At 34.7% G+C, this 21,782-nt stretch overlaps 1 protein-coding gene and 2 pseudogenes across 1 annotated transcript; all 3 read left to right on the top strand.

The window, feature by feature from the left end:
• The first annotated feature begins 1,470 nt into the window (after positions 1–1,470).
• LOC116117365 (UDP-glycosyltransferase 92A1-like) lies at positions 1,471–2,527 on the top strand. The gene has a single exon (XM_031403407.1). It carries the CDS (start codon positions 1,532–1,534, stop codon positions 2,525–2,527), a length of 996 nt encoding a protein of 331 aa, XP_031259267.1. The 5' UTR covers positions 1,471–1,531.
• Positions 2,528–2,712: 185 nt separating this feature from the next.
• LOC116117363 lies at positions 2,713–4,224 on the top strand (annotated as a pseudogene).
• Positions 4,225–15,491: 11,267 nt separating this feature from the next.
• LOC116117362 lies at positions 15,492–17,330 on the top strand (annotated as a pseudogene).
• The last annotated feature ends 4,452 nt before the right edge of the window (positions 17,331–21,782 follow it).

Here is a 21,782-nt window from a genome sequence, read left to right as displayed (position 1 = left end):
CTCTCGTGCGGACCTTTCTATCTTCTATCCAATGGATTTAATGTTATTGATTAACACTAATTGATAAAAACTCAAACAAAATTATCTAGAACTATAAAAACATTTGGGCTCCGTTTGATTCATTCTTCCAAATAGCATTCTACGTTTTCCAAATAAAGTTAAACAGTAAAATTGGCTTATTTTCAAAATATTATTCTATATTATCTAATTTCTTTTAAACCCCCTAAATTTGATAATTTAACCAAACACCCCCTTTTTTCAAAATTGCAAAAACACTCCAGCAACCCACATTTACTAGATTCCGGCCACCATTACCTAAACCCGGTCAAAATCTGGTATAATGGCGCACTACTGACTGAATCTAGCAGGTAGTGCGCCAATCTAGCCTTTTTCGGCTAGATTCATGGTGGATCTGGCCGAAAAAGGTCAGATCTTTGGCCGTCATTGACCACCAAATGTGGCCAGATTTGGCCGTCAATGGCCAGATCTAGCCGTAGATCTGGCATTTTTCGGCCAGATCCACCGTAGATCTGGCCAGAAAAGGTCATATCAGCTCACGACCTGCAAGATCCAGTCGGTCATGCGTCAATACAAAAACTCAGGCCACCCTCCGGTGGTGGTGGCCGGCTATCCGTATTTAATGTGTGGGTTAGGGATATTTTTGTTAACTTTTAATATTTTATTATAGGGGTGTTTAGTAAATAAAAAAACATAGATGGTATTTTTATTAATTTCTAAATTCTACATCGTAATATTCACCCAATTTAATTTTTTTCAAAATATTATTCTAAAAAGTATCAGAATAATGAATCAAACAGACTTACTATTATTGATTAACATAGATGTGTTAATTGATCGGGCTTCAAATGAGCCCAAAGCTTGTCTCTCCAAGGTTCTCCAATCTCCATGACAGTCCAGCTTTAATTGAGTCCAAAGCCATTCTTTTAGGTTCTATGGGGTTTTAAAATAGAGCTTAGCCCAACAATCTGCTATTAATTCTAGTGCTGAATGTTACATACCTCTGTTAGTTTAAATATTCAAAGTGATTGAAACCAATTTGACAATATTATTGATGGATTATATTTTTATGAGCAAGAGTCAAACAACGAGAGTTCAATTTGGTTTTGGATTGATATCAATTGCGTGGACACTTTTTACAATGTTTCTCTCGTCACCAATGATGTATTGGGCTTTACCATTCTTTGATCATTAATGACGTTTTATGAAAAAACGGATCATCCTCTCCCTAGCTCAACGACATAAAAAATACTCAATTTTCCACATATATATATATTCACTTTTTCATACAAAATGAGGGGAAGAAAAAAGTGAAATAAAAAGTTAAACTTATTATATTCACTTTCCTATTTATTTTAAACTTAGCCATTAATTAAATGTCTTTCAGCCCCATCCCATATTTCTTCACACTACAACAAACTTGCCAATAAATCTAGATCGGATTGACCTTAGTATACTCATCTCTTCTTCATCCTCATCTTCCGGTTCTTGCTTTCTGATCATCAACACAACAATGGCACAAAAGAAAGAGAACATAGTGATGTTTCCTTTCATGGCACAAGGTCATATCAACCCTTTCCTAGCTTTAGCCCTCCGGATAGAAAAGACAAAGAAATTCACCATAACTTTTGTTAACACCCCTTTGAACATCAAGAAACTCAGATCATTTCTCCCTTCAAACTCCTCCATTCATCTCCTTGAAATCCCTTTTAATAGCTCAGATCATGACCTCCCTCCTAATTCTGAAAACATGGATTCTCTTCCATATCATTTTCTTATCAATATCTTTCAAGCTTCTTTATCTTTTAAACCCCATTTCAGGAAACTTATCTCCAATCTTATCCAGGAAAAAAAAGGACAAAAACCAGTTTGTCTCATCTCAGACATGTTCTTAGGATGGTGTGAAGAGATAGCTCAAGAGTTTGGTATCTTTCATGCTATATTTCTTGGTGGTGGTGGTTTTGGCTTTGCTTGTTACTACTCTTTGTGGGTAAACCTACCTCATCGGAGCACAGATTCTGAAGAATTCGTCTTGCCGGATTTTCCTGAAGCTTCTCTTTTTCATGTTACTCAAATGACAGATTTTTTGAGATCTGCGGATGGTAGTGATTCATATTCAAGCTTTCTAAGGAAAACGCTTTCTCAATGGAGTAAAGCTGATGGAATATTGTTCAACACTGTAGAGGAGATTGATAAGCTTGGACTAACGTATTTTAGGAGAAAATTTGGTCGACAGGTTTGGCCTGTTGGGCCTGTTCTTTTGACTCCGGGAAGCCAAGCTCGAAGCAGAAGAGATTTTGGAATCTCTCCAGAGGAATGTAAAAAATGGCTTGATAAGAAACCTTCTTGTTCAGTTATCTATGTTTCATTTGGTTCAATGAACACAATATCAGCATCTCAAATGATGCAATTGGCAATGGCTTTAGAGGGTTGTGGCAAGAATTTCATTTGGGTTGTTAGGCCACCATTAGGCTTTGACATAAACTCTGAGGTTTGTGGGATTCTTTGATCTTTAATCTTGGTTGTGATATTTGTATTGCGAATTTGCTTATCAAGCTTAGTTATAACATATAAGTAGTAAAATAACATGTAGGAGAAAGGACAAAAGTAGAGAGAGGAAATTATTAAATAATTGTGTGATTAACTAGCAAGGAGAGTTCAATTTGGTTTGGGACAGTTTAATTACTTTTTACAATGTTTCTCACGTCACCAATATGTATAGGCTTTACCTTCTTTTGATCATTAATGACGTTTAGGAAAAGACGATCATCCTCCCCTAGCTCAACAACATAAAAATACTCTTTCTCCTCATCCTCTCCCTAGCTCCTTCTCTACTCATATTTCTCTTGGTTCTTACCAGCAACAGCAATGGTAATAAGCCCACCAACAAAGAGACATAGTGATGTTCCCATTCATGGCGCAAGGCCATATAATCCCTTTCCTAGCTTTAGCCCTTCGCATCGAAAAAACAAACAAATACACCAAACTTTTGTTAAACCCCTTCAAACATCAAGAACCCAGATCACTCTCCCTTCAAACTCCTCCATTCATCTCCTCGAATCCCTTTTAATAGCTCAGATCATGACCTCCCTCCTCACACTGAGAACACCGACTCAGTTCCCTATGATCTTGTTCCCAACGCTTTTGAAGCTTCTTTATCTTTCAAATCCCATTTCCGAAACCTCATCTCCAAGCTTTTCCAGGATGAAAATGGCATAAACGTCCGCTTTGTATCATCTCAAGCATGTTTTGGATGGTGTGCGGAATCGCTCATGGTTTGGCTTGTTTCATACTATATTTTTGCAGGTGGTGGCTTTGGCTTTGCTTGTTACTACTCTTTTGTGCTAAACCTTCCACATAGCAACTCAGATTCTGATGAATTTGAGTTGCCTGATTTTCCTGAAGCTTCTACTCTTCAGTTACTCAGATGTCAGATACTTTAAGAGCTGCTGATGGATGATCTTTTCATTTTTTTGTGAAGAAAGTGTTTCCTCTTTGGGTCAAAGCTGATGCAATTTTGGTTAACACAGTTGGAATTTGACAAGACAGGATTAAACTATTTCAGGAGAAAAATCGGCCGACCGGTTTGGCCTGTTGGGCCTGTTCTTTTCTCTTCAGGAAACAAAGCTCGAGCTGGTAAAGAGTTTGGTCTATCACAAGAGATTTGCAAAAATTGGCTTGATAAAAAACCTTCTTGTTCAGTTCTCTATGTGTCATTTGGGTCACAGAACACCATATCTTCATCACAATGATGCAATTGGCAATGGCTTTAGAAGCTGTGGCAAGAATTTTATATGGGTTGTGAGACCACCAATTGGCTTTGACATAAACTCAGAATTTAAAGCCATGAATGGTTGCCTGAAGGATTTGAAGAAAGTCAGAGACTCAGGCCGTGGACTAGTAGTTCATACATGGGCACCCCAATGGAGATTTAATCTCACAAATCTTTATCTGCATTTTTGAGTCATTGTTGGCTGGAACTCTGTGCTTGAATCACTGAGCCGCGGAGTGCCGAGGATTGGGTGGCCAATGGCGGCAGAGCAGTTCTATATGTGAAGTTGTTGGAGAGAAGATTGGAGTATGTGTGGAGTTTGCAAGAGGCAAGAACTGTGAATTTTTCATGAGGAAATAGTGGCGAAAATTGAGTTGGTGATGATGAATGAGAAGGAGAAAGAAAAGGAAATGAAAAGAAAGCTTGGAAATTAGGAAGTATTACCAATGCAACCAAAGATGAGGAAATTTTTAAGGGTCATCTATGGAAGCCATGGATCAATCTTGAATGCTGCATCGAAGCTAAGGGAATCCATGGGGCTCCTCTGTCAGTTCATGAAGAAAAATCTTGCATTTGCATTAATTAAATAACATCAAGAAAGTAATACTGTCTCTAATCACTGTACTTTGTAAGATCCCTATACTATGATTAAGAGTGCTTGCCCAAGATTATAATTAATTTTCCTTTAGGTAAACTATTGCATATATTTTAAATTTGTGAATTAATTTACAATCATTCATCTATGGCGGGCAATGCTTTCATTTCTAAGTTACGAAATTGATATTAAAATTTTAGGCTCCGACATTTCAAAAGAAGAGATATAGAGTGAAATTTGTGACCACATACTCCAGACCCCAGCTAGAATAATTCAACCTGCAGGTTGCTTCATTGTCCTCTTCTTTCTTCATTATTAAACCCTCTTCCTCCTCACTCACTCCTTCCTCTTTTATTCTCAATACAACAACGGTATATTTTCATTCAAGGCACTAGCTTGGCTCTTCTCATAGAGATAAAAAAGAAACAGAGCAGAGAGCTTGAGAAGTTTGGTCTATGGGACCTATTATTAAAAAAGCTGTGGTTTTGTCAAAGAGGAAATGTGCTGCCTGACCTTTGACCTACCAGTTTAAATTTGTGACGGGGCCGGGACTAATTTGAAAAATGACAGTGGCTATATTAGCATCACTTACTATTATTTCTGTTTTGAGGTTTTGAAGAAATGGGATGTTTATATTAGTTGAGCTTACTCGCACGTATAATTTTGTGATTGATAGTCATAATTTAAAAATTACGTGATAATAATATATCAATTGATGTTACATAATAACTTTATTTTTTCATACCATTCTAATAATGTGTGTTAGATCAATTATTGATCTTATATTTTTCTGTCACAATAAAGGTGTTGTGTAGGAAATTAGATTATAATTTGTTGCATTATTTTGGTGGCATGAATTGAGAAAAAGAAAGCATGCACACTGAGAAGGTAGGTTTTGAAAAAAGTGAAAGTAACGATAATGATAGAGGGAGTACATAAAATTACAAGATTCGCTTAGTTTTTGATAGGAACCCATTCCCAAATTGATATGAATTGGCTGAACATAGGCTTTTGATAGGAATTGGACCAAGCAATGGTCCTTCTATGAGCTTAGGTATAATCCTCCTTGAAAAACTGGCTTGTTAAGGAAGGATGCCGAAGTCCTTATAAACCACATCACTCCCCTTTTCCTTTTCAACGCGGGATCCTAATATATAATTACACGCTTCCGCAACCGATACTTTGGCCTCTTTACCTTTGTCGGCCTTTTTATCCATTAGGTGACTATGCAGATCCCCTTTCCCTCGGGCCTCCATGCCTTTTCTTGGGATAATAGCCTGCCCAAGGTCAGCCTACTGTGGGTCAGCCTGCCATGTAGCAACGTCCCAGTGGGCGCATGATCATGCTTTGATTCAATGGCAATGGCTTTAGGGTTGTGGCAAGAATTTCATTTGGGTTTCTAGGCCACCTTTAGGCTCTGATCAAACTCAGAACTGAAAGCCAATGAATGGTTGCCTGAAGAATTTGAAGAAATAATCAAAGAGTCGAGTGTGGGCTTTTAGTTTGTAAATGGGCACCACAGGTTGATTTTTATCTCATAAATCTTTTCTGCATTTTTAGATCATTGTGGATGGAACTCTGCAATGCCGATGATTGGGTGGCCACTGGTGGCAGACCAGTTTTATAATGTGAAGTTGCTGGAGGAAAAATTGGAGTTTGTGTGGAGGTTGCTAGAGGGAGGAGTTGGAGTTCTTCATCGAAATAGTGGCAAAAATTGAGTTGTGATGATGATTCTGAGAAAGGAAAGGAAATAAGAAGAAAGCTTTGGAAGTTAAGGAATTATTGACAATTCCATTAAAGATGAAGAAAATTTTAAAGGGTCATCTATGGAAACCGGGATCAATTCTTGAATGCTGTTTAATGACAAAAGGAAGATCCAACAATGAATTTAAGCATAAAATTATTGTACTGGTATATTGTATAACTTCGTTCTTGGATGCTTATATGTATCTAAGATCATGTTTATTTATTATTTTTATTTTTAAAGATTAAGAAAGATTGACAAAAGAAGTTGTGAGAGTTTTTTTTTGGTTTTTTGTTTTTAAAACAAAGAATATAACTAATCTTGTGACATTGTTTTAATAAAAACGAGTAGAATTGTTTTCAAAAATAATATTAAAAACTGATGTAAAATCAAAAAACGATAGTAGTCGTTTTTTATACTCTTTAATCTCAAACAAATTATCAAGAATTATATAACATTTGTTGTTTTGAGTGTTTATTATTATTGGTTAACAGAGTTCTGTTGATTGGTCGGCTTCAATGAGCCCAAAGCTTGTCTCTCCAAGGTTCTCCAATCTCCATGACAGTCCAATATATATCTTAATTGAGCTTTAACTGAGTCCAAAGCCTTTCTTTTTAGGTTTCTATGGGGTTTTAAATAGAGCTTAGCCCAACACTTGTTTTTAATTCTAGTGCTGAATATATATACCTCTGTTAATTTAAATATTCAAAGTGATTGAAACCATTTGACCATATCATTGATGGATTATGTAGTAAAGTTGGACTGTTGGTTGTATTACTTAAATTTGACATAATAATTAAGAAATGAAGAATTAGACCTGATTTAGATCAATTATATTTTTATAATGAAAATACTGTGAAGCCAAAACCGGATCGTTTCACTTAAGCCATTGGAACCAAAACGGGGTCGTTTCATTTAAGGCCATTCCTGAAACTAGTCGTCAGATCAGAACAGATCCAAGGTTGAGGATTACGAATGCAGACTATATAAAGAAACAACAGTGATGAAAACGTAGAATGCTTTTTGTTAATCGGTATTAGGGTTTGCAAAAGAGAAAAAAAACTAGGGTTGTTTTTGCTGGGTCTTTCTGGGTGTAATATGGGTTGATTGTGAGAGAGGGTTGCGTTTCCTTCTAGAGGCTGGTATTTGTCTTTCTTGCAGATTATTGAGAGATTCTTGAGTGAATAGCCTTGGTTGGGTGTTAATTTTGTTTTGGCAGATTTGTATATTGTCTTCTTGTAATCGTTGAATATCTTCTTAGTGCTGTGAGTGTCCATATTCGGAGCTCAACGTGGACGTAGTCTACCAAGATTGGATAGACGAACCACGATAAATCGTCTTGTGTTGTGTGTGATTCTTGATCTTTAATCTGTGTGTGATTATTTGTATTGCGAATTTGCTTATCAGGCTTAGGTTATACAGTGGTATCAGAGCTAAAGTTCTAAGAGATTTAGGTTAGAAATCGTTTGGTCTTCTTGACATTCTAAAATTAGGGTTTGTCAGATTTGAGGTTTTTTTATTTCAAGATTCTAGATCGTTAGGACTTCGGATCTTGCTAAGTCTTGGGGTTAATTCGTGAGATTAAGTTATAAACACAAGAGATCGATGAATTCGTACAAATTCTAAAATTAGGGTTTATCAGATTGGGGGTTTTCGAATTAAAGGCTTATAGGCTTTAGGGTTTTCGAATTGTCCTTGAATCAGGTCGAATTGGTTAGTCTGAGTCACAAACACGAGTCGGGGGAAATCTGGGTATTGTCTAAGGGGCTGTAGTAGTCTTGTCACTTTAGTCTGTTTGTGTCTTGCCTTGTGTGTACAGTTTAAGGGTATTTAGGCTGGAACACCAGTAACTGCTTTAAAAACTGTCTGGCATAATTGGCAACTTCTGGTATAACAATGCCGTACACCCTTTGATTGTTCTGCCCTGTTATTACAATCAATGAGCACTACTCGTATGGAGATCTCCCAATAGGATGGAAGATCGTTTTTATACATGGAAAAAGAAGATAAATCCCTTTTTTCGCATAACAAAGTCGGGCTTGCCCTAGAAAAAGATGCCACCAAGTAGTCTGAAGAGAAACTGAAAAAGAAGGCTGAAGTGGATGAGAGGCCTACAATCTAATCATAATGAATATGTCCGATGCAGTCCTGCGAAAGGTTGATGGCATGGAAAGACCGCTCACGCTCTAGGTAAACTCAATCCCTTTATTCTTACAGTCTGCACCAACATTACATTTCTTAAAGGAGCTTTATTTTCTTATAAAATGGTGTTACTAAGTCTGTAAAGAAACCTTGATGAGTTTCTTAAGATGACATTAGTATTGAAAGGTACAGATCAGAGTTGGGAGATTCCAGTTTGGTGATGATATTGTTAAATTCACTGCCGATGATTGGGTGGCCACCGGTGGCAACCAGTTTTATAATGTGAAGTTGCTGGAGAAGAAATTGGAGTTTGTGTGGAGGTTGCTAGAGGGAGGAGTTGTGAGGTTCTTCATCAGAAATAGTGGCAAAAATTGAGTTGGCGATGAATTCTGAGAAAGGAAAGGAAATGGAATGAAAGCTTGGAAGTTGAGGAGATTATTGACAATGCCATTAAGATGAAGAATTTTAAAGGGTCTCTACGGAAACCATGGCAATTCTTGAATGCTGTATTAATGACAAAAGGAAGATCCCACAATGAGATTTAAGCATAAAATTATGTACTGTAATATGTATAACTTCGATTCTTGGATGCTTATATATATGTAAGCATGTTTGTTTTATTTATTTTTATTTTTAAAGATTAAGAAAGATTGACAAAGGAGTTGTGGGGTTTTTTTATTATTAAAAACAAAGAATATAACTAATCTTATGAAATTGTGTTTGGTAGAAACGAATAAATTGGTTTTTCTGAAATAATTTTCAAATAGAATCCTAGAAACTATTATAAAATTAAAAAATGATTAAAATCCTTTTCACAGTTTTTTATACCCTTTAATCAGTTTTTAATAAACGTATTTTCAAATATTATATTTGGTCTCTCGTGTTCAGAGATACATCGATCAGAACCAAATACTTATGATGAGGCAATGAGTTCAAGGGATAGAAAAGAATGGTTGGCTGCTATGGAGGAAAAGATGGAGTCATTGCACTCAAACAAAACCTGGACACTAGTTCCAAAGCCAAAGAATCAGAAATTGGTGGAGTGCAGATGGTTGTACAAACTGAAAGAAGGGATAAATGAATCTGACCCACCAAGATTCAAAGCAAGGTTAGTTGCTAAGGGCTACACTCAAAGAGCAGATATGCATCACTTGATCTGGTAGGGTATGTAGATGCAGACTTTGCAGGTGATAGAGACTCTAAGAAGTCCACAACTGCCTATTACTTCACACTGGGAGGCAACTGTGTTAGTTGGAAAGCTTAGTTGCAACCTTTGGTTGCATTATCCACTATTGAAGCGGAGTACGTAGCAGTTTCAGATGCATTCAAGGAAGCAACATGGTTGCAAGGGATCCTGAAAGAAGCTGATCTACTGAATGGCACAGCAACAGTCTACTCTGATAGTCAAAGTGCCATCCATTTGAGCAAGAACCCAGTGTATCACGAACGAACAAAACATGTGGATGTAAGGCATCACTTCGTCAGAGACCTGATTGCAAAGGGAGAGATAAATCTGTTGAAGGTACCTACTGAAGATAATCCAGCGGGACATGGGAACAAAAGTGGTGACCACAGCCAAGTTCAAGCACTGCTTGAACTTGCTTCACATCAAATAAACACTTTCCTTCAGAGCTGAGAAGAAATATGGGATTACTGCACTAAAAAGAAGTCCAATAAACGAAAGGAATAAAGTTGGCTTCAAGGTGGAGAGAAAATAATGTGAAGCCAAAACGGGGTCGTTTCACTTAAGTCCATTGGAAGCCAAAACGGGGTCGTTTCATTTAAGGCCATTACTGAAACTTAGTCGTCAGATCAAGACAGATCCAAGGGCTGAGGATTACGAATGCATACATATATAAAGAAAGCAACAGTGATGAAAACGTAGAATGCGTTTTTGTTAATCGGGTATTAGGGTTTGCAAAAGAGAAAAAAAACTAGGGTTATTTTTGCTGGGTCTTTCTGGGTGTAATATGGGTTGATTGTGAGAGAGGGTTGTGTTTCCTTCTAGAGGCTGATATTTGTCCTCTGTTTTCTTGCAGATTATTGAGAGATTCTTGAGTGAATAGGCCTTGGTTGGTGTTAATCTGTTTTGGCAGATTTATATGATCGTCTTCTTGTAATCATTGAATATCTTCTTAGTGCTGTGAGTGTCGAAATTTTGGAGCTCAACGTGGATGTAGTCTATCCAAGATTGGATAGACAAACCTGTCATTGAAGGGCACAACCTTGGGTGTGAAAATGTCGTTTACTCTATATTAATATAAGCATTATCTTATCTACCTGTAAAATGAAATATATTGACCCAGGAACTATTTAATTAACTAAAAACAATTAAACAGGTACATCTCATTTAATATGCATAATTATTAAGAGGTAGGGACTTATAATTAAGGAGGTGGGTTAAAGTCAAATAGAAAGAAATTTGACTGAATAATAACCCATAAATGGAATTAATTTATGACTCACAAGAGTAAATATTTTTGTAAAAAACTATTAATCTTTGAATTAGTCCAAAACCCATCTCTTAACTAGTAAATAACCAATATTTAGGTTTAAACACATGCATTTTGTGATTATTTAAATGTCCTTTATACAAGCAATTGTCAAGAACTATCACAACATTATCATTTCAAACTTCCATAGTTGTATGTAGGAGTAGGACAATGTATATGACAAGACGTGAGATTGGTTCAGGTTAAAGATAAAATGATGAAGAAAGTTTCTATTAGTGTAGGTGTAGACATAAACTAATTACCAAAGTTAAGATAATTAATTATTTTTGTCAAGAGATTAAGCTGGGTTAACTTAAAGCATATTATAATTGGAATCCTCTTTTTCAAAGATCAAACATCAAAAGAAGACAAAATCAAAACATAATACGAGGAAAGCCAGAAAGACTATCTCTAGCTTTCTCCGTTTTCAAAACAATACTTAAATCACTATTTTATACCTAAAGTAGTAGCTCTGGTGGAGTTGTTGTGGGTATTTTGTGGTCATATTCTGAAAATTTCTTTCTTATGGGTATGTATGTATTTCCCTATATAAAAAGTATTATATACTATATAAATACCAAAAAACCATTTAAAAGCATCAAAAAAACTTTCACAAGAATATTTAATTTTCAATAATAATGAGTAATTTTAGGTCAATTGGGCTCATGAGAGATTAGATTAGTTAGTATTTGGAAAATTTACGGAGATCTTATCGAGAAATTACCTCAAAGGACGATGGTAATAGTAACCATTTCCTAAAGGGGTTTGGGTGATATTGTCCTTACTAAGTCTATAAGACAAAAAAAAAAAAAAAAAAAAAAAAAAAAAACCCAATTTTATTATTTTTTATTTTATTAGTATGATATAAATAATTATTACAAAAGAGAAAGAGAAGCAAGCAAACATGCTTGGTGGTGTATTATTGATCTTGGACTTTATAACCATTTCTTTGAGGACAGAAAAAGGGCATCTCTCTGTTGTTTCTTCAGGCAAAGCTGTAAATGAAAATGAAAGGTAAGAGGGGACTCACTATATCTACACAAACATAAAGCAACAACCAAGTAAATATAAATATTCTCTTTTATATAAAGTGGAAATAACTTCACCAAATTAACCAGAAGTTGGAGATGAAGCTTTTAAATTTTATGGAAGCTCTTCTTCTAGTACAATCATAATAATAAATAAGTATTGCATGTGTACCCATTGGTCCCTTTGCTCATTAGGGACCCCATTTGGGAGATCTATTATCATTGCTTTACATGGAAGCCATTACTCCTTGAAGAAGATAATAGCCATGGTGGATTCATGAGTGGTTTTGACTACTTTTCTATTGAAATAATGATATGTCAAAGATGAATTGTTTATTGGGTGGAGTTTAGAATGAAATTGTGAGAGTGAATGATGATTGTATGAGTTTTAAATGAAAAATATCGACTTATACGAAAAGATTATCATATATTCAGAACCTGTGAAATCCAAAGTAAAATTATGAGTATGAGAATAGTTTGTTTTAAATTTTAAATGAATAACATCTACACAACAGTACATGTCCTGATATTGTAAAGATTGTCACATGCATAAAAAGATGGGTCCTAAACTAACATATAAGATTTCGTTAAATACGCTCAAGATTGAAAGATACTAGTATGTACTAATTCCGTAAATAAACATGAGAAACATTTATTTCGAAATTCAAAACCTATAATATCTATATTCTAAATTGCAACATGATGTGATAACTTTTAGAGTACCATAAATGAAACAAATTCCATAGTGAGACTTAATTCCAAGCAAGGAATTAATTGAGAAAATATCATGAGATAGTGTCCCATAAGCTAAATAAAAGTGTTAGATCAATTGAAATGAGACTCCAAACATTGACTCATATGTGACAACTAACAAATTCTAATTGGATAAAACTTATGTCCACATTAACCCCAAAGGTTAGCCTAACAGTCAAGGAAGTTTGCTCTATTCATTGGGTTTTTCCGTTTGAACCTTAAGGTCACTATCACATTGTGTTTTATCTGGTCCTTTTAGCTTGTAGGGTGTTCGATGGATCGGAGATTAGTTGAGGTGTGCGTACGCTGGCCCGGATACCGTAGCTACCAAAAAAAAAAAAAAAAAAAGGTCAACAACAACAATTTAATAGTCAATAAAAATGCTTTCATAATATAACTATCAAGTCTTAGACTATTCACCTAACAAACATTGGTCCGACTTCTTATTGTGAAAAGAATGAAAATAACCTATTCTAGACTTTAAATCTTTCTTTGCAAGTCATAGCCACTATGACTTAAAATTGTGTAATTATATATTCATAATAAAAAAATAAATTTAATAATTTATTATTACCAATTTGCCCACGATGAGATTCTAAAATTTAGATACATATATCGAAATAGCTACTACAAGTTAATTGGAATAATTTTTTGAATAATACTATACATATAACACAATTTTTTTTTTTCAAACTTCATTAGATAACATTAGTAAACAATTATTAGATAAAATATACTAAAAAAAAAAAAATTAGTTCATTATTTTTTTGGATTTTTTAGTGTTGTTTTTGACATCGTAAATAAGAATATGATATCAAAAAATTCAATGCTAAAACTTATGACAAAACTTCCTTAGATAACTTTCACAACTAATACATTTATAAAAGTCTCACCTAACAAGAAGGCCCAACTTTTTTTCTTGACTTTGTAGTTAATGTCAAAACAATGAAACCTAATTGCCAATAATCTTTAATTAATTATTTACTTGAAGGAGTCATAGCTTAATTAATTTAATCAGTCTCCTTAATCCTAAATTTCTCTGTTAATTAAAAAAAAAAAAAGCACTTTTTTGCATGTGAGGTGACTAAACCTTACTTGCTTTTTGATGGGGTGGTTGGCTTAGAATTTAGAAAGTTTATGTATAATTTTCAATAATATAATCATTTAACAAAAGTGCTTTGGGAAACAACAATTTTTTTTTTTATATTAATAAACATATCTACATTAATCCTACTTGGAATTCCATTTGGAATAAACTAATAATTAACTAAATTAAATTAAACCCGTTTTATTACTTGTAATTTTTCATCTTGATTCCTTGAAATTCTCCTTCTAATATGGGCAGTTCATGTTTTTGCTTTAATTAAGTAATAATTAATTACTTTACAAGTAATCAAGTTTTAAATTATGCAATTTGGTCCCCACTGTGGCATTATCCTCCCTCACAGGAAGCACTGTTCAAGAGAAAAGAGATAGATGGACAGTGAGTCTTCGGAAGGTATTGGATATCTCGGTCCCCCACCTCACCCCCCTTTTCGGAAAATTGCTTCTGCTTCTGGGCACCTTTGTACTTTTCTTTGGACCAGTTTACCTTCTTATTTCCCAGCTGTAATATAACCGCGTAGGGTCATACTATTCTATTGGCTTGACAAATCATAGAATCGAATATATAAAATTAGATTAACTTATTTTGTGTTTCACCCGAAATATTCTATCTTTGGATGATTTTACCTTAATATTTTCGAGAGTAGTGTGACCCGTGACCGTATAAGGTCATATTACAACGATAACATATCAAACCTTTGAAATTAGTTGCACCTATTTAATGAAGTAATTGTCCTTAGGATGAATTTAAATCTTGATTAGGTTGAAAATTCAAAATTAGGGGACCAAGTAGATGGAAAATGGTTAAATAAAATTGAGATTATAAAACAAGTAAACAAGTCCAACGATGTGGGTCTAAGCAAAACCCCTAGAAGGCAACACATTTTATGATAATTATACAAGAAAAATAGTATCAATTCAAGACATATAAGGACAATACAAACAACAAAAAATAAAAAATAGTAATAATACTGGCTCTATGGTGGAACTAATAATCATGTTGGTCATTGAGTTAATTTTCAAAATAATAAATAAATAATAAAAAGAAATTTGTATTACTATTCTAACTGACCCAATTATAAGTAGACTTACTTATTGAAAATTACTTTTAGGTTTATAGGAATTTTAAAAACATGTTTTTGGTGATTTTCATAATTTTTAAGAATCTTTTGAACGAATTTTAAAATTAATAAAAACATATTCTGATTATGATCATCCTTATATAAAGACACCGAACTTACATGATTTGTGTAATAAACATGTGTTATTATATTTAAAATTTACTTTAAATGAAAAATATAAAAAAATTCCCTAAATAGAAAATAAAAAATTGTGCCAACCTCTTTATTTAAGCATGGAATACTTTTTTATTTGGGTATTATTCAAAATTATTCGAAATGTTTGGAGGTAAGTAGGGGTATTTTAGTAAAGTCACATACTCATGATCTCTGTTCTTTCTTTCTCACTTGCTTCACTTCTTCACATGCTCTCTCATCTATTAATATATTAACTCCAATCTCCTCTCTCTCTCTTCTTCTTCCTCTTCTGATTCACATGCTCTCAATTCCATTCACAGCAAAGACAAAAACTCATTGGACTCCTAGATAACTCTCACTCCTTCAAATTTTCTCTCTCTCTCTCTCTCTCTCTCTCCTCTCAATATCTTTTGATTTTTCCTCCAGGATTGTACACCAGATAAAATCATGTTAATCTTCCACCCCAAATCCATCCCTTAAATTCCTCCCTCAATCCCTTTGTTCTTTTCCTCCATTGAACACAACGCAGCTCCATCTCTTTCCATCTTTCTTTGGTTTACTCTCTCGGTTTTTTATATCCCCTGTTCATGGCTGCTGCCACACTGCTTCTTCTCAAGTCTTTCAAAATCACAACAACAACAAATAACAATACCCCAGTTAGCAGGCAAGAAATTGAAGCCGCCATTGCAAAAGCCGTTGAGTTGAGAGCTCTTCATCCGCTTTGATGCCAGGCAACAGCCCCGCCAATTCTCGATACCCTTCTAGCTCCCTGTTCTCGCCCTGTTTCCAGTTCACTGCTCAGGATTACCCGCTTTTCACTCCTGTAAGTTGCAAGTTTGCATTTTTATTTAATGTGATTTTCTTTTTCTTTATTGTACTGCAATTTAATGGCGATTTTGATTGTGTTTACTGAGTGTTGGGGGGTTTTGGCAGAGTTATGACGACGAACCGGTACCCGGTATCATCCAATTTCGTCCAAAATCAATCAGGAACCTGGGAGATTATGGACTGAAGGAAATGAAAGTGGTTTTTCAGATTACAAGAAGGAGAATTCAGCTTCAAAGAAAGGATGGCCTTCAGGTTTTGCCATTTTAGAGTACATATTGTCCTGCTGAGGACCAAAAATCTGTCACTGGTTCAACCACTAATCACATCACAGTTCTTCAAACTTCTCCAGGAACAACAGAATTCTACAAATCCTCGGAGAAACAGCTTGGGAGACTTCAAATCAATATCGTCTTGCAATAGATGCAAACCTGAAACCATCACAACCGAGCCCGAAATTGTCACCAGGAACAACATCAAGAACTCTAACAATGTGTGCCATTGACAGATTCCTTCATCAGTCCAATCCCAACCAAAAAATCGGGGAGTGATTTCGTGGTTGTTTCCCAGGTTGAAGAAGAAGCACAAGTGGGAGAATTCCCCAAACGGACAGAATCTGAAGAGTGTCACAGATTTTCAAGGACTGGGGATTTTGTCAGTGTGAAACATTAAAGAGAGAGTTGATAGAGGCAAATGAGAATCGCGACGCGGCGTTGAATGAAGTTTCTGAAATGAAATCTTCCTTAGGGGATCTGAAACAAAGACTGGAGTACTTGGAATCCTATGTGAAGACCTGAAGAAAGCATTAAGACAAGCAACAAATTAAAGGACTCTCAATTGCCTGAAAAGCTTGGAAACTTTCCCAGGAGAGGCAAGTCCATTGATGGAAATTCGGAAAACTTGATGCCTGTGAGTGAAAAGTAATGGTGGAAGGTTCCTGCAGTAGTTTCCGAAGCAAGATTGTCAGTAAAGCAATTCTGTAAGACGCTGGTCACGCAAATAGAAGATACAGATCAATCTCTAGTGGACAACTTGAATTCCCTCTTCAACCATACAAAATTTCACTAACTTCAAAAATCTCCAAGGCGGTTTCATACCATTTAGAAGCAATAATAAACCAAACACTTACATGGATTTTGAGAATTGGTGTTCAGAAAAAACGGTTCACAAACATTTAGACCCTCAACAAGATCGCCAGCGCAGTTTTCCTCCTCGTTGCGCTGAGAAATCTGAGTGGAATGAAGTCTTAAGGAAAGGGACTAAATTACAGTGAAGAATTCAGCAAGTTCTGGACCAAAAAATGAGCTGCATAATTACAACATTAAATTGGATAGGCCATGGCCGGAACATCTTCTGCAGGCATTTTTTGTGGCTGCAAAATGCATATGGTTGCTTATTTGCTAGCGTTTTCGTTCAATCCACCATTGGGGATATTGAGGGTTGAAGAAAACCGGAGCTTTGATGGGCATTACATGGAGGATTTGTTTTGGAAAGGCAAAAATCACAGGGGCTAGCAGGGTTAAAATAATGGTAATGCCAGGATTTATGTGCAGGTAGAGTATAGATGTAAGGTTCTTTGCAGGTACAAATCTGTAGCTTAAATTATTGAGAATTTGGTCTCTGTAACTATCAAATGAGTGTTGTTAATAAATTTTCAGGTGGTTTTATATTATTACTTTAATGAATTTTAGGTAATTTTTGTATTTGGGGGGCAAAATGAAATAGGAATGGAATGTATGGAACTTAATTGGTGGGGGGTTAGGTAGAATGTCGAAGTGAAGTGATATAATGGAATCCTATCTTGCCAAATAAATTTTTATTTTTTTATTTTTTAGTTATTTTATTTTATTATTGGGTTGGTGAAAATCTCATTGCAGATCATAATATGGAGTACGGACAAAAAATAGTGAAAGGATGTGAAATATCCCATCTAATCAAGTCAACATCTATATAATTTCCTTCTTACACTTGTTTGGTTTGTATAATTAAAAAAAAAAAAAAGTTAATTATTTAAAACCAAGTGACACTCATCATGGTATATATAAAGTTCAATACAAGAGAATGGGATATTACCAAAAATAATAATAATAATAATAAGGGACGGGATATTACATGTAATGTATCTCTCTTGCGGACCTTGTTTAACCATTAATATTGGTGGTAACACTAAACCATTAAAACTCAAACAAAATTATCGAAAATTATAAAAATTTTTAGTAAAGGGTTTACTATTATCAATTAACAGAATATGCATTTTAAAATTTTCAGAACGTACGCAACTAAAAAATTTATATTTCTCTAAGATTGGACTCTAGTGTGGAGCTTAGTCCAACAATCTGTTATGCAATTCCCCCCATATATGAATGTTGATGGGCTTCAGTTGAGCCCAAACCTGTCCCGGGTTTTTAGGCCTTATAAAATGGAGCTTAGCCCAACATCTGTTAAGCCAGCAGCCCAATGTGCCCCAGTATTATTTTATCAGGCTGCCAAAACCTAATTTGAAGTACTCTATGACTTGACTTTAGTGCCCCTATGGAGTTTTGAAAGAGGGTTAATAACATTAGGAAAAAATACACACATCGATGATAGTACACCGAATGACGTGATAAAATCTTGATCGTTGATTAATTTTAACTTTATATCAATCAACGGTCAGGATATCACGTCATTCGATGCACTACCGTCGATGGCTTGTAGCAACTCATAACATTAATTCCTCTGGTATGATAAATGTTAATATCCCTGAGTTAGAGATAATATAAATCTCCTGATGTTAAGTACTTAAGTTTTAGGTGTTAAAATAAATGACAAGAGACTAATTTAGTATTTTACTAATTCATAACAAAGTAATTTTAGGGTTTAAGGTTTAGGGGTTAGGTAAAAAGATTTTGTTTTTTTAAAAACTGGGTGATTTGTATTATATTATACCTCAAGGGGGCTATGATTTTAACCCTTGAAGAAGTATACAACCATGTCTAAGATACTATATCAATGTCTAACTGTATCATGTCATAAGTAAATTTTACCATTTGTATCACATAAGTACATAACTACAAAAGTCTTATATGAATTAATATATATAAGGAAATGAATGGTTTTAAAAAATAATGATATTAATATAGAGTGTTTAAACATTATTATCAGTCGTCAATTAGATATATTATTAAGTAATTATGATGTGCATATTAAAAATCAATACATTGCTTGAAATTCAAAACTTGAGATATAGAATATTTGTTAAATTCTTGTTAAATTTTTGACTTGTCTTAGTATTGTAATTGTTGTTGTATATCACGAAATATAATAGATTTCTCTTCATACATTGATGTAAACCAGTTATGTTAACATATAAATGTAAATACGGATTTTTTTGTGTGGGATGATTTATAATTTTATGTTGTATCTCGAAAATTGATTGCTGTTGATTTGATGTTTGTTCATTTAAACAATGAAACTTATAGTCTGAATATGGGAGGCTGAGGGTGGGTTTATCGGGAGAGGGAGGCCATGCATGCGGCGGTGGAGTTTTGACAGTAAGCTTTCACATAATTTAACACCATTATAATGTTCATCTTTAAGTTAACTAATCCATTTTTTCTCCTAGATTTAATGCCATGTTTACTTTTCACTGTAAAAATCAATGTGTCAAAAGATTGTAGTGTGCATGCATCTACTAAAACATGTCATAAAAATGGCTTAACGTTTCAACACTTCTAACCCCCTGTGTTTCTTTTTTTAAACAACAAAAACTCTCTAAACCAACAACAAAAAAATGCGAATAAATCTGGATCACTTCACATTATCTCAACAGATTGCAAAGAATAATTTTTTTTTTTTTTTTTGCTTTATTATACCTCTCTTTCTTCATCGTCTACCAGTTTTTTCCTCTTTGATCCTCAACACAACAATGGCACAAACAAAAGAAAACATAGTAATGTTTCCTTTCATGGCACAAGGCCATAAAATCCTTCCTATCTTTAGCTCGTCGAATTGAAAAGCAAACCAATACATCATAACTTTTGTTAACACCCCTTTAATATCAAGAAAATCAGATCATCTCTCCCTCAGAACTCCTCCAATCTCATTGAACTCCCTTTTAATAGCTTAGATTTTGGTCTCCTCCTAATACTGAAAACCTGGAATCTCTTCCAGATCATTTGTTTTACAATTTCTTTCAAGCTTCTTGTCTTTGACATTTCGGGAAACTTATCTTAATCTTGTCCATACAAAAATGGACAAAAACCAATGTGCATCATCTCAGACAATTTTTAGGAGGTGTGACGAGTAGCTCAAGAGTTTGGAATATATCATGCAATGTTCATCAGTTCTACTGGTTTTGCGTCTGCATGTTACTACTCTTGTGGATGAATTTACCTCATCGAAACACGGATTCCGATGAATTTATGTTGCCGGATTTCCTGAAGGTTCTACGATTCATGTTACTCAGATGGAAGAAGTTTTAAGAGCTGCGGATGGAACTGATATACTTCAGTGTTCTAAGAAACAAGCTATTTGACAGGAGTAAAGCTGATGGAATTTTGCTCAACACAGTGGAGGAGATGACAAACTTGGATAATGTATTTCAGGAGAAAATTCGGACGACAAGTTTGGCCTATTGGACCAGTTATTTTGTCCCCGGGAAGCGAAGCTCGAACGGGCAGAGATTTCGGATCTCCCAAGAGGAATGCAAAAATTGGCTTGATGAGAAACTTCCTGTTCAGTTCTTATGTGTCATTTGGGTCACAGTATACCCTATCTGCATCAAATATGATTCAATGGCAATGGCTTTAGAGGGTTGTGGCAAGAATTTCATTTGGGTGTTAGGCCACCTTTATGCTCCGATTCAAACTCAGAACTGAAAGCCAATGAATGGTTGCCTGAAGGATTTGAAGAAAGAATCAAAGAGTCAGGATGTGGGTTTTAGTTTGTAATGGGCACCACAGGTTGAGATTTATATCATAAATCTTATCTGCATTTTTAAGTCATTGTGGATGGAACTCTGCAATGCCGATGATTGGGTGGCACTGGTGGCAGACCAGTTTTAAATGTGAAGTTTGGAGGAAGAAATTGGAGTTTGTGGGGAGGTTGCTAGAGGGAGGAGTTGGGAGGTTCTTCATCAGGAAATAGTGCAAAAATTGAGTTGGTGAGGATGATCTGAGAAAGGAAGAAATAAGAAGAAAGCTTTGGAAGTTAAGGAGATTATTGACAATGCCATTAAAGATGAAGAAAATTTTAAAGGGTACTCTATGGAAACGTGGATCAATTCTTGAAGCTGTATTAATGACAAAAGAAGACCACAATGAGATTTAAGCAAAAATTATGTACTGGTATATTGTATAACTTCGATTGGATGCTTATATGTATCTAAGATCAGTTTATTTATTATTTTTATTTTAAAGATTAAGAAAGATTGACAAAAGAAGTGTGAGAGTGTTTTTTTTTTGTTTTTTGTTTTTAAAAACAAGAATATAACTAATCTTGTGACATTGTGTTAGATAAAAACGAGTAGAATTGTTTTCAAAAATAAATTAAAAACTGATGTAAAATCAAAAAACGATAGAGTCGTTTTTTTATACTCTTTCTCAAACAAAATTATCAGAATTATATACATTTGTTGTTTTGAGTGTTTTATTATTGGTAACAGAGTTCTGTTGATTGGTCGCGCTGCAAATGAGCCCAAAGCTTGTGTCTCCAAGGTTCTCCAATCTCCATGACAGTCCAATATATCTTAATTGAGCTTTACTGAGTCCAAAGCCTTCTTTTTAGGTTTCTATGGGGTTTAAAATAGAGCTTAGCCCAACAATCTGTTATTAATTCTAGTGCTGAATATTATATACCTCTGTTAATTAAATATTCAAAGTGATTGAAACCATTTGACAATATTATTGATGGATTAGTAGGTAAAGTAGTTGGACTGTTGGTTGTATTACTTAAATTTGACATAATAGTTAAGAAATGAAGATGATTAGACCGATTTAGATCAATTATATTTTATAATGAAATACTGTGAAGCCAAAAAGGGTCGTTTCACTTAAGTCAATTGGAAGGCAAAA

This window comes from Pistacia vera, unplaced genomic scaffold, assembly GCF_008641045.1.
Source record: "Pistacia vera cultivar Batoury unplaced genomic scaffold, PisVer_v2 Contig805, whole genome shotgun sequence".
NCBI classification, from domain to species: Eukaryota; Viridiplantae; Streptophyta; class Magnoliopsida; order Sapindales; family Anacardiaceae; genus Pistacia; species Pistacia vera.
Note: the sequence above shows the minus strand (reverse complement) of the source record. Positions and strands in the feature narration are given on the sequence as shown.